The sequence below is a fragment of the Rhineura floridana genome, chromosome 9 (genome assembly GCF_030035675.1).
Source record: "Rhineura floridana isolate rRhiFlo1 chromosome 9, rRhiFlo1.hap2, whole genome shotgun sequence".
NCBI classification, from domain to species: Eukaryota; Metazoa; Chordata; class Lepidosauria; order Squamata; family Rhineuridae; genus Rhineura; species Rhineura floridana.
Window position 1 is genome coordinate 27,414,250 of NC_084488.1, and position 13,950 is coordinate 27,428,199.

At 41.1% G+C, this 13,950-nt stretch overlaps 1 protein-coding gene across 3 annotated transcripts in view; it reads left to right on the plus strand.

Annotated features, from left to right (window-relative positions):
- Positions 1-4,505: 4,505 nt before the first annotated feature.
- GUF1 (GTP binding elongation factor GUF1) overlaps positions 4,506-13,950 on the plus strand; it is a 32,006-nt gene continuing 22,561 nt past the window's right edge. The window contains exons 1-5 of one of the 3 annotated variants that reach the window (XM_061585528.1): positions 4,506-4,937; positions 7,943-8,374; positions 10,183-10,294; positions 12,282-12,430; positions 13,630-13,710. In XM_061585528.1, the coding sequence (XP_061441512.1) occupies positions 8,222-8,374; positions 10,183-10,294; positions 12,282-12,430; positions 13,630-13,710 (495 nt within the window). In that variant the 5' untranslated portion in view covers positions 4,506-4,937; positions 7,943-8,221. Of the gene's footprint in view, positions 4,938-4,985; positions 5,084-6,479; positions 6,569-7,942; positions 8,375-10,182; positions 10,295-12,281; positions 12,431-13,629; positions 13,711-13,950 lie in introns of those variants that run through there. The other 2 variants (XM_061585530.1, XM_061585529.1) reach the window with 2 other exon arrangements.

Here is a 13,950-nt window from a genome sequence, read left to right on the forward strand (position 1 = left end):
TTCAATGTGAAACTTCTTTAAAATGATGTGATTTGTCAAATGCTACTTAAAAATCAAAATCACATAAAAGAATTGATAGATTGCCTCAGCTTTTCCTGAGATAACATTCTGGCCGTTCATACCAAATATCAGGTGGAATCATTGTGTGGTACAGTGGTAGAGGGCTAATTAGCTCCAGCACAGGCCCCAATGACTCATGAGGCTGTTTCCCACAAACCACGCCCATCTGCCCCACACCTGATGCCATACATGCCATCAGGTGTGGGGCAGGTAAAGATGCGGCTACAGAGGAACAATTGGAAACTTAGAGTGAGCTCCCAACTGTTCCTTTGCAAGCAGGACTCTCTTTGTCAGCACCAGTCAGTTGACCAGCATTGACAGGAAGCCCCCAGTGAGATTGGGTTGCATCTCAAATAGCTTCCTCTGCATAGGGAAAAAACTCCAGTGCTTCATGTCTGAGTTTAGCAAGAGAGAAAGAATTCATTCTTCCTTGAATGTTAAGTGTGGCTTGTGTCTGAAAAGCCTTCAGCTATCATTGTCTGCAGCCTGAAATGGAGTCCTCCCCACGCTGACCTGCAGATTTGCCAGCTGGATAGGACTCTATGCCCAGTCTGTTTATTCATAATAGCCTTTGGGAGGAAGAACTGGAGAATAAAGGTGTATGCATAAGATAGGTACTCTTGAATAACCGTCTATAAAAGGGGAAAGGGCACCTGCGATTTGCTAGGCGTTGATGGACTGTAACTCCCATCAGCCCCAGCAAGCATAGCCAATGACCACTGATGATAGAGTCGAAAAACATATACAGAGCTGCAGGCTCTTCACCCCTGCTACGAACAAATGTCTGCCTTCATTCTTCTTCATATGAACACAGTCTCTAAACTCTTTCACACCTTATATCAGGGATGTTTCCTCCAAGGAATTATGCTCTAGCAAGCTGCAGCCAATCAAAAACACCTTGTGGTGCATGCTACTGTGAACCTTGTCTTAAAAGTGTGGTTTGCTTTACTAAACAATATGAGGTTACCTGGCAGGACGCTATCCACACACTCTCTTGAATGCAATGAGTGAAGCAGTACTTTGGAGAAAAGGACTCCATTTTGTATGTTCATTTTGGTGCTTAAACTTTATTTTCAGACTTTATTTTGAAGAAACAAATTCATCATTGAGTTTGAGCCAGCCACTTAAGGAAGGAAATGTTTATCTCTTTCAGAAACCTGTTCATTAACTTGTATGCTGAAACAATGACTCTATAACACCATCCTGAGATTCAGCAGACTAGGTCCTAAACCAATTTTATTCACAGCGTCCTGCTGATTCTGCCCTTGAGAGTCTGTTCTTACATGACAGGGTTCAGGCAGTATTCCATCTTCAGTCTTAATCATACTTGCTTGACCAGATGCTGATTAGCTGCTTGAGGTACATTCCTATGCTACAGAACTTGGAGCTACATACTAGCTATGTTTATTTGTTTGGGTTTTCCCCCGTCTCCTATAGGGTAAGTACTTATCTTCATGTTGTGCACATTACAATGGCATTTTATTTTAGCATATATTTAGTCTGCGTTTGGATGTGCTAGTGAACATTTTGTTGGCAATTAACATAACTGACAATGTCAAATGCTTCTTTGGCTGATGACCAGTCAGTCCAACTAGAAAGAAAAACAAAAATATTTCAGCCTTTCCTAGAGGTGGGAAGTCATATTAGGACACCTGTTTCTATTAAGTCAGCTGTCAGTTCTATGATTACAGAGGCTGCAGATCCCTGTTTCTAAATAATATATAGAATTACTTCAGGTCTTTGATTCCTACAATAATTCCATCCTCAAAGCTTTATAACTGCCACCTTGGTAACAGCATTTGTATGTTGGCAGCTGATGAAGGCGGAAGCTGAAACATTTTGTTAATATAATAAAAACCTCTGTTTGGTTAATTACAATTATGTTTATATATATATATATATTAGGTGATTAACGGAATCCTTATAGGGATCCAGAGCAAGCTTGAGTGAAGTTCTGTTTGTTGCTTTCAAAACTGTCTTATATATGTGTGTGTGTGTGTGTGTGTGTATATATATATATAATTTATTTATTATTTGATTTATATCCCACCCTTCCTCCCAGCAGGAGCCCAGGGTGGCAAACAAAAGCGCTAAAAACACATCAAAACATCATAAAAACAGACCTTAAAACACACCAAAACAAAACAACTTTAAAAACATTTTTTAAAAAAGGGTTAAAAACATGTTTTTTTTTTTAAAAAAAACATATTAAAAAGCAATTCCAACACAGATGCAGACTGGGATAGGTCTCAACTTAAAAGGCTTGTTGAAACAGGAAAGTCTTCAAAAGGCGCCGAAAAGATAACAGAGATGGCGCCTGCATAATATTTAAAGGGAGCGAATTCCACAGGGTAGATGCGCCACACTAAAGATCCATTTCCTATGTTGTGCAGAACGGACCTCCTGATAAGATGGTATCTGTAGGAGGCCCTCACCTGCAGAGTGCAGTGATTGACTGGGTATATAAGGGGTCTTTCAGGTATCCTGGTCCCAAGCTGTATAGGGCTTTGTACACCAAAACTAGAACCTTGAACTTGGCCCGGTAGCAAATGGGCAGCCAGTGCAATTCTTTCAGCAGCGGGGTGACATGTTGGCGATGCCCTGCCCCAGTGAGCAGTCTTGCCATTGCATTTTGTACCAGCTGCAGCTTCCGGACCAACCTCAAAGGCAGCCCCACATAGAGTGCATTACAGTAATCCAGCCTGGAGGTTACCAGTGCATGGACAACAGTGGTCAGGCTATCCCGGTCCAGAAACAGTCGCAGCTGTCTTATCAGCCGAAGCTGGTGAAAGGCACTCCTAGCCACTGAGGTCACCTGGGCCTCTAGTGACAAAGATGGATCTAGGAGCACCCGCAGACTACGAACCTGCTCTTTCAGAGGGAGTACGACCCCATTCAAAGCAGGCAACTGACCAATTATCCGAACTCGGGAACCACCAACCCACAGTGCCTCTGTCTTGCTAGGATTCAGACTCAGTTTATTGTCCCTCATCCAGCCCACCAACAACTGCCAAGGTGCTGAAAGACAGTCACCCAGTTCTATTCTCTGAGAGCGACCCTGGAGATAGGATCGGAACCACTGTAAAACAGTGCCTCCAGTATCCATCTCACCAAGTTGGTCTAGAAGAATACCATGGTCAATGGTATCAAAAGCCGCTGAGAGATCAAGTAAGAATAATAGGGTTGCACTCCCCCTGTCCTTCTCCCGATAGAGGTCATGCATCAGGGCGACCAAGGCCAATTCAGTCCTGGCAACCAAGAGGTCTGTATCTTTAAAAGTTGTGCAGGGAGAAGGGAGAATTCCACCTTGTGGTTTTTCCCATTACAGTGTTGCAAGAACACCTGCACTTGGCTGACTTTCTCTTCTCCTAAAGATACAGGACCAGTCTCAGGCCCTGAACCTGGCAACCCTAGCAGCAATGTATGGAGGAGGGGGAGAAAGGGTGGGAAATTTCTGTCCGCAAAGATGGCCATCTCCGACCCCGCCCACGAGGCTGGCCAATCAGTGCTTTCCCAGTACCTTGCCTACAACCCACGCAAAAGGATCTTCAACCTGGGCCAGCTATTAAGCTGCAACTGAGCGGATCCTTCTTTGCTCTGTTTGCCCATGTAGACTGTAGAGATTAAAAAGGGTTGCATTGTCAGTTTCATTGTATGGCAATACACTTCCTGGCTGGTATTGATACTGTACTATTTTTTTCTTCGTTTGTGGAATTACAAGTGACAATTTATTATAGCCATCAGAGGAGATATGCAGAACTTTACTGTGGCTGGGATTGGGCACCAGCCACTTTCTCTTTGCCCCCACTCAGAAGAAGATACAAAAACAGTAGTGCCTCCACTTTCATAGGACATTTTGTGCAAGAAAAAAATGATGGTGTAAAACGTATTAAAAACTCCCCTGTCCTGTTGATGCAAAAACAATCCTTAGATATTTTCTTCATGTCGCAGTTGGGGAGAGTTGTGGTTTTGGGAATGGCTTACAACAGCCCTGAAGTGTAGCCCAACAACATTATTCACCTATTGCAAATGGGGGAAACAGGCTGAGAGAGTAGTTTATAACAAACCTGCGATGTAGACCCTTTTTAATCCATTTTAATCTATGAATTAAATTCACTGTAGTCCTACAAATATGCACCTCTGTTTGCAGACGATAAATCTACGTGAATTTATTTATTTAGTATCCCGCCCTTTCTCCCAGCAGGAGCCCAGGGCGACAAACAAAGCACCAAAACACTTTAAAACATCATAAAAACAGATCTTAAAATACATTAAAACAAAACAGCATTAAAAACATTTTTAAAAAACATATTAAACAATTCTGACACAGATGCAGACTGGGACAGGTCTCAACTTAAAAGGCTTGTTGAAACAGGAGTCTTCAAAAGGCGCCGAAAAGATAGCAGAGATGGCGCCTGCCTAATATTCAAATAGAGGAAATTCCACAGTGTAGGTTCCGAGTCCGACACACTAAAGGTCCGTTGCCATCTCCATCACCTCTCCGCTCTCCTCCCGCAATGCTCAGCAGAATACGGACACAGTTGTGCCGTGTGCACTAAATTGCACGTAAAAGAATTGCGCTTTTACCCCTTCTGACAGCGTTAAATCGGGATCCCATATCAAACAGAAATCTAGAAACGGCGTTAGAAACGGCGTTCTGTATGTTTAGCTCTAACATTTCTATCTCTACAGCGTTCTATATTTGCAGCTCTAACATTTCTATCTGTATGCGCCCCAAATCCATTTCCTCCCATAGAGGTACGAAAATATTTCGACGGAAGGTATTTCCCCGTTTTCTCCGGGATACATCGATTACTTCCGTGTCAAGCAGGATCTCAATTCCTAAAGTCTGTGATGTCTCAATCTGTTTAGGAAAGGTGGGTGAGCGCGTTTGTTGAACCTCGAGGTTAGCTAATGAGATGCCGGCCAGCCTTAATGGCGGCGGCCTCGTCCTCTCTTGCTCGATGTGTTAAATGAGGCGGCGAGAATCCGTTAGAAGGGTTACTGGGGTTCTTTGTTACGGGTGGGTTGTTCTCAATTGGCCGAAGAAACCTCTTGTTCCTCTTTCCTTGTCGCCGGGGTGGGGGTAGTTAGGACCTCCGTGTGTGCCATTGATTTAGTTATTATATTGATGCCTAGTCTTTCCTGGGCATGTCTGATTATTTTCCTTCTCTCGTTTATCCTTACAACAACCCTGTGAGGTAGGTTAGGCTGAGTGACTAGCCCGAGGCCACCTGGAGGGCTTTATGGCTGCATGGTGGTTTGAATCAGGACCTACCCGATTTTAGCTCAACACTATACCAGGGTGGATCTCCAGATTTGTGTGTAGGCTTCCAAGATAACTTGTCTGTTGCCTTTTATAACTGCATGTCTCTCTGAACTCGGATAACTGCATGTCTAGGAGTTTAACATTTTGCAGAATTCTCACATGGAAGACCTATTTATGAGCTGGATAAGGTGTTAGCTCCCCTGTCTAAACCCCATCAATAGTTGCTGACATAAATAATATGTACATGTGAGCAGTGTAACATATGAAGTGGAAGCACGCAGCAGATTGCACCAGTAACTATGGAACAGAATTGGATTATTACAAGTGCATACTTCATCATCATAGAAGTCACTGCTGCTATCTTCTGTCTGTTCACATTTCAGATGTTGCTTTGCACACATGGAAGCAACAGAACTTTTTAAAAAAGTTATGGCTATAGCAGATCTGGAACTATTCTACACATGATGCAGAATGTGGTGGTAAAACCTGTACAACAAACTACAGAGAGGGAGAGAGAAGTCAGTTTTGAAAGTCTGCCCCCAAACTACTATGTAAGAGAGAACATACAGTGACTGCTTGTTTTATGTGGACAGGCTCTCAGAAATGTCCCCACTTCTACTTGAAGTAGAACATTCTAGAATTCTCCCACCTTGTTCTATCTCTATAATTTCCTGTTTCTAGTAGTCAGGCTGTGAATGTTGATGCTTATGTAGCCAAAATGGCAACATGCACACGCAAGAGGGATGCATCAGTAGGCTTAAGGGAGCCCTAAGGTTTGCAGAAATCCAATTTTAAACCCTAAGGAGTTACCCCTTAAAACATCTGAATGAAGACTGAGAATGTTCAGTGTACCTGAAAGGCTATTACGGAATAAAATAGTAAATAGGGTGGGAGGGAGAATGGAATGGTCATGGTGGAGAGCATAACTGACTGGAATACTGCAGCATTTTGTTGCAGGTCCTTTTTCCCTAGCAACCAGGATGCATCTTTCTTGTGCTGAGTTCCCCTGAGATCAGGTAGTGCCTAGAAACTATTATCTGCAACTACTACACAGCAGGTGTCGGTGACTGTTAAACAGCCTCCCTGCCCCAAAAGGCAAACATGAAAACTTTGCAAAGAGACTTAGGCATGTCTCCTGTTTTGTAGGAGCTAAAGACCAGGGACTCATTAAGAATTCACCATATAGTTAACTTACAGTACAATGGTGTGCATGTCTACTCAGATGGGCCTTACTTCCAGGTAAGTGGGTACAGGAAGGCAGCCTAGGCTTTGGTTTGGGGTTGGTATTGGGGGAAAATAGGGTTGTTGTGCCTTTCACAGCTGCATAGCAGGCAAAACTTTCTAATATGGAAATACAATTATGGGAAATGCTATGGCATGACTACACTCTAATTTTGTGTTATGTCATGCCCCCATGGCAGCTATTTTGTGACTGATGCCCCTAGCACCCTCTCAAAATTTGAAATGTGCCCTCTGGTCCAAAAAGGTTAGCAATCCTTGGTGTAGATTGATTCATATACATAGACAGCGTGTAACCTGCATAAGTTAGCACCTACATTTGTTTTCTGCTATGCAAATATGTCCTGGGAAGGCATGGCCAATCAAAGCTTCCAAGCATATCTACATACAGTGGAAATCAATGCACATTTGCAGGTTTCATGTTCATTCTTTTATGGAAATGCCTTTCATGTAGTAATATAACAGTTGAATCAACTCTGAAACAAACACAAGCCAAGTGAATAATTGTTGAACCTAATGGAGGTGAACTTGAATGGAAATAAGCATGAATGGACTGTTCAAGCTATGGAAGCTAATTGTGGGCAATGACTGACTAATTGGTATGATTATTCCATTAAAGCTTTAATTGCAGATTTAAAAGTCTATTAAATGGTTAATAGGTCATGGCATTAGGCTTGTAGAATGGATTCCTCAGCAACGGGCTATGGAACTCAGCGGCATTAAAGTCTGAAGGAATGCTCATTTTTGCTATTGTAAACAAACTGCTTGCTTCTGCCAAAATTAACAAACTGGTTAATTAATTGCAAAATTAAAATAATGGCCAAAGAGCACACAGGATAGGAACAGGATAATCAAGTATATGAAGAACATAAGAAGAGCTTAGTGGGTTTTTCTAGTCCAGCATACTCTTTCCAACGGTGCCCAACCAAAGCATAGGAAGGCTTACAAACAAGGCAGGAAGGCAGCTGCCCTCTCTTTTTTGCCCCACTGTCATCTGATACTTGGAGGAATATTCGCTCTGACTTGGAGCTTCCACTTAACTGTCTTGGCTATTTATTGTTGATTGGCCTATCCTTCATGAACGCATCTACTGTTGTAACTCTTAGGGATGGTAAACGCAAATGAAGGAAGGAACTCTGAGCTTGGGTTACAGTAAACATAACTGTTAGGACAAGTATTAGGTTCTTTGCAGTGGAGGGCATAAGCTTATCAGGCAAGGTCTGTCACGTTAAGATTGCTTGTTGCACAAAGTAATTCCTCTCTCTCCCCCTCCCCCCAATATTAATGATTTGGTTGCGACAGGGGAAGGAATACAGTTTTAGAACACATGAGATGTACTGCTAAATATTAAGTTTCAGCTTTCTCTTTTCACAGGTATAGCCCAATGTGTAACCCATGGAGAGAGGGTGTAACCACCATGAACCTTTGGATCTTTCTGCTCTGTACAGAGAACACATAGAGACAAGTTCATAAAAACAACTTGCTCCATCTTCTGGAAATGTGTTTTTGTTAAGGATCCCTTTGGCTGATTGTAAAAAGAAGCATCTTGGCGGAACACTATGCTGAACCAGTGGCTGCATTTATGCCCTGTTCTAAGCACTTTGCTTGTCGTACTACAGTCTGAACGGTGACTTCTGCAGCTCACCTAAAAACATGTTTGCACTTGTAAAAAAGGCATTATGTCTTTGTGTCAGCCTCAAGAGGTCATATAATGCTGGCATGTTTTCATATTTTTCTCCGGGACTAGAAAAGCCTCCTGGACATTGTGTCACATTCCCCAGGCAATATTGCTCAGAGACTGGCAAGGTGACAGCTGTCTGTGTACTTATAAATATATCTGTAGGGTAGGGTTGATTTCAGCATTATTAAGCTCATTTTGTAACAATATAGTTGAGAAGTAAATATATGACAAAAATTTCCATAGCAAGTTGGGGGTATTCATGCATTGGGGTTGGGTTGTGTTCTGCAGTAGATGACATCAGGTACCTAATTCCTGCTACTACTTTACAAACAACCGTGTGCTCTGCAGCCATCTGATGTTTTCCTCTTAGTGTTTTTTTAATGAGTATCGGGGAAGTGAATGTTTTCTCAGTAATATCCCAGTTTTAAGTACATTTACTTGGGAGTCCCATTCATTTCAGTGAAATTTATCTCCCAAGTATGTATGTTTTATTTATTTAACAAAACGGAGAAGAACATTGGAAGACCCTACAGGATCAGGCCAATGGCTCATCTAGTCCAGCATCCTGTTCTCACAGTGACCAACAAGTTGCCCATGGGAAACCCACAAGCAGGACTTGAGTGCACGTAGCACTCTCCCCTCCTGCCGGTTTCCAGCAGCTGGTATTTAGAATGCTTATGGAGGCAGAACATAGCCGTCATGGCTAGTATATAGTGCTAGATCAGTGGTTCTCAAACTTTTTTGGTTCGCGGCACACTGTAAAACATATAAAAAATTTCTGGCGCACTTCGTGTACAAAATTAAAAATATATTAATATATTTTAAACTTTGAATAAAAATAAACTATAGAAAACTATTACTTATCCTATACAAATGGGTTTCTTCTCATTTTTAAAATATACTTTCATAATATTTGATGCACACCTAGCCACCTCTTAGGGTGCACCAGTGTGCCTGGGTGCACCATTTGAGAATCACTGTGCTAGAGTGTAAGAAACCTCTAAGTGGTTTACAAAAATGAGTTGCAGCCTGAAACATAATAGTTAAGAGTTATTATTAAGAACGACATATCTGCTGTTTTTGTTTGTGTGTGCATGTGAATCTTCATAGGGTGCTGCTCAAAACATGTATACTCTGCGTATGAGTGTAACATAATCTAGTGTTCCCCAACTTGATGCTGTGCAGATGTTTTGGCAAAGCTGCTAGCTGGGGTTGTTTATTGAGAACTTGCAGCCCCAGTTTTGAAGAGCTGCACTGGCTGCTAATTTGCTACTGAGCCAACTTTAGGTTGTCTTGTTGACTTTAAAACCCTAAACTATTTCTGATCTGGAAACCTGTAAGAATGTCATCTCCCACATACACCTGCCCGTATGGTAAGATCTTTGGATGAGGCCTGTCTGGTAGTGCTGCAGCCTGCTGAGTTTCATCTTGCAGTAACCAGGCAGATGGTCTTTTCTGTTATGGTGCCCAGTTTGTGGAATCATCCCCTCCCCCCATAAAGCAACTGCTGATTTTGTTAAATTTTCAGTGCATGCTAACAACATTTTTATTTGCCCAGGCATTTGCTACTTATTTAAGCTGAGTTTTTTGTAGTGATGGCTGAGGTTGATGGGAGATGTTGTCCAAAACATCTAGAAGTCACAGGCTGGGGGAGGCTGGCATAACTAGATTTAGTAAGGAATTGGTTAGATTGGATCAGAATGGAGATGGAAAATAAACAAATGCTATCAAGCTGCTAAAGATGTACATCAGAATAGCAAACTTGTGTGAGGCTGGAGCTCCTCTCTTTTTCCTCAGTTTGTATCTTGGAACAGAAAATGTAAAATTGCATCTTATGGTTTTAATAAATATAAGTGCATTGGCAAAGATGCAGGATTTGTCCATTACCCTAGGCTATCAATGTTTTGTGACAATTTTCCTTTATGTGCTTTAGGACACGGTAGATATGGCATTGTTTCCTGTTGAAAACATTAGAAATTTCAGCATAATAGCTCATGTAGACCATGGGAAAAGTACTCTGGCAGACAGGCTGCTGGAGATAACAGGTGAGATAATTTTAGAGTGTGCCTCATGTTTTATATCATTCTGCGGTATGATTTATTAATTAGATTTATATGTATACTGCCTTTCATTTCAAAGAAATACCAAGACAGTTTACAGAACATTATGACATCATAAAACAAAATAATAATAATAATAATAATAATAAATTTAATTTATATGCCGCCTATCTGGCCAAAGACCACTCTAGGCGACGTACATAAAGAGTTAAAATACAATACAATAAATACAATAATAAAATAGGACAATGCAGCAACAATAATAATAACGAAGGGTATAAGGCATTTGATCATAACAGTTAACCCTCCCCGGAAGTCCCAAAGGCCTGTTGAAAGAGCCAGGTCTTTAAGGCTTTACGAAATGTATTTAGGGAAGAGGCATGCCGTAGATCTTGTGGGAGGGAGTTCCAAAGAGTGGGGGCCGCCACTGAGAATGCCCTCTCTCTGGTTCCCGCCAATTGAGCTGTTTTTGTCGGCGGGATTGAGAGAAGGCCCTGTGTGGGAGATCGTGTCGGGCGGCATAATTGGTGGCATTGCAGGCGCTCCGTGAGATAAACTGGGCCAAAACCGTATAGGGATTTAAAGGTTAATACCAACACCTTGAATTGGGCCCGGAAAACAACAGGAAGCCAGTGTAGATCGAACAACACAGGCGTGATGTGATATAAGAATAAAAGCCATATCAATAAAACAACAGGAAAACATCAGAATCAATTATGGTAGCTAGAGATGTAAGGACTCAGTATTAATAGTCAGCAAAAGCTTGTGCAGAGAGGTATGTTATAATTGCTGTCGGAGGCACCCAGCAGTCAGGGCCTGTCTGATCTCCACGAGATAGGTGCCACCATGTGGAAAGCCCTTTTCCTCACTGCTATGAGGGAGTCATCTGCAGGCTGTGGAATGGCCTCCACCACAGATTGCAGTGGTTGGCTTCATCTTACTTTGTTATGCATGCACAGCAATACAATTCTCATGCAAGAGGTCTGTCATATACTGACCATTATGTAACAATATAGATTTAGCAATATTTTCATACGTAAAATATAGTGCTTTCTCTAGGGTAATGGCTCATAAAATTTTGTTTATTGCGGTGATGAAGTGAATATTTTATAGAAATGGGACTCCAAAGTTTTGTTTCTATTTCAATGAGTTGAAGTTTCATTACGGCTATTTTGTTGTTGATATCTCTGCTGCGAAACTGCAGTCAGGTTGCATTAAAAAAAAGTATTCACCTTGTTGCCAAGAGAAGCATAGATGTTTCTCCTATTCCATTTGCCCATTCTCTTGTCCTCCCCTTCCATGCCAAACACTTTTAAAAATTGAACTCATGGAGGCAAAATGTGTTAAGCAAACATATGACTTGTTGGCAGAATCTGGATTTGTCCACTGAATGTGCACCACTCTTTTTTTCATTGGTGAATTGTCTTTTCTTATCATGAGGATTGTAGACAGGCCTTCTATACAGACTAACATCTATACAGATGGCAGTATATGCAGTTTGCTGAAGCTTCTGCTCTCATAATTTTGTATGGAATACCTATTTGGTTACAAGATTATGGGAAAGCCCTGGTAAGTCAGATGCAGCCTGCTGGCCTTCGATTGACCATCTATACTTTGGCATTTAAGACAGGACAAGGAAAGGCACACGGCCCATCTGAATGGCTGAACTTGGGTTTAATATTGCACATTAAAACATTTGGGCACCAAAACATCAATTTTGCCTTGCACCATCGATTCTGAGGATATTTGCTTATCCATTGCTTCAATATATTTTAGATGAATTTCCCTGAATATTATCTGGCTGCCATGCCAAACATTGGAACTATAGCTTTCTTGATAGGAATAGATTAAGAAAGATAATACATATAAATTCTCTCTCTCTTTTAAATAGCCATAAGCCTACGAGAATGTAAATTTACAGTATCTTCTTACTCATGTGTACATTAATTATTGAGTATGTTTGACCCTTTAGGAACAATTGCCAAAGCTGACCATAATAAGCAGGTGCTGGATAAATTGCAAGTGGAACGGGAAAGAGGAATCACTGTTAAAGCCCAGACTGCCTCTCTCATTTATAATCACAAAGGAACAAATTATCTCTTAAATCTCATTGATACGCCTGTAAGTTAATTGTTAAAAGTTGTGGAAGTAATGCATATCTGAACTGTAGTGTATGTTCTTTGGTTTTTTTGTTTAAGCTTTTTTTTAGTGCTTTTAGATCTTTTGCATTATTGTTATTTCTTGTTGCTGGTTTTACTTTGGTTTTATTCTGCTTGTGCTTTTATTCTGTTTTAGATTTTCTGTTTGTTTTCTTTGTATACTTTATGTTTTAACTTTTACATTAAGTGGCCCAGTAGCTTTGGTGGTATGTAAATAATCCTTGAATAACCATGGGCTGGAGCAAAATTTGCAGCTGTAGTCTAGCAGTTCTGAACAGGCTGTGCAGCTGGGCACACGCAGGGATGCTGTGTTCTGATATATTAGCAGGCAGGAAACCTTTTGCACATGTGGTAGGTTGGATCAAGCTCCATTGTTACCAGACAGGAGTGAAGTAAAACTGCAATTAATCATTGGACACAGTGCAGTTGTTAAACTAACAGTTAATCTATTCAATAGAAGAAGCTAAGTTAATGAGGAAGTTTACAAAGATTGAGGCTGATGAGTCATCCAGAAAACTTCATCATTTGGCACAGAGACTCTTTGTTGACTCTCATGGCATCTTCATCAGAAAGTCCAAATGCAGAACAGTAGAGACCTTAGATCCTATACTTTCCTCAACCTTATGCCTTCTAGAAGTTTTGTACTGTTAACTCCCATCAACTCCTAGCATGGCCAATGGTCAGGAGACATCTGGAGGCCACCAGGTTGGCTACCACAGAGTGTAACAAATTGATGGAAGTCTGCCCAATATCCCTCTTCCAGTAAAACTATCATTTTTGAACCATTTCCTCAGGAATTACAATTAACTAATGACAGGTCAAGAAGTTTTCATAATTAGTTTCCTAATGGGGTTAGGCTCTGGTTTGGATATTATGGTGACCCATTCCTCCAAGATTATGAGGATGTTGGCGGTGGTGCCATTTCCTCATGTCATGGAGACTTGTCCATTATCTCACTGGCCTCAGATAGCTAGATGTAGCTTCTGTTCCATCACTTCATGAATTTGTGAAATATCAGAAACTAGATTAAGGTTTTTGGTAAGTCTGCAGATAGTGGGTAACACCATGGCTTCATGGCATCCTTTCAATGGTATTATTAACCAGATTTTGAGCTGCCAAAACATTGTTCTTGAAAATCATGTATCATGTTTTCCTCCACAGGGCCATGTAGATTTTAGTTATGAAGTATCACGATCATTGTCTGCTTGTCAAGGTGTCTTGCTTGTAGTGGATGCAAATGAGGTAGGAGTTTTGAAGTACATTCCTTTGCTCCTTGCTATATAATTGATAATGGTAACTTCTGTTTTGTGTGTATGTTTTTTTTTTTCTGGAGCAATGAACAGTCTTCCTCTTCCAAATGGTTCAAGAAAACTTCCATCTGTCATTGTGGATAACTTTTAAAAATAATAATGGGAAAGGACAACTTAGGTGTCCACCTTAGGCAATGTGTGATCATCACATATTGTATGGGATTATTGGGTT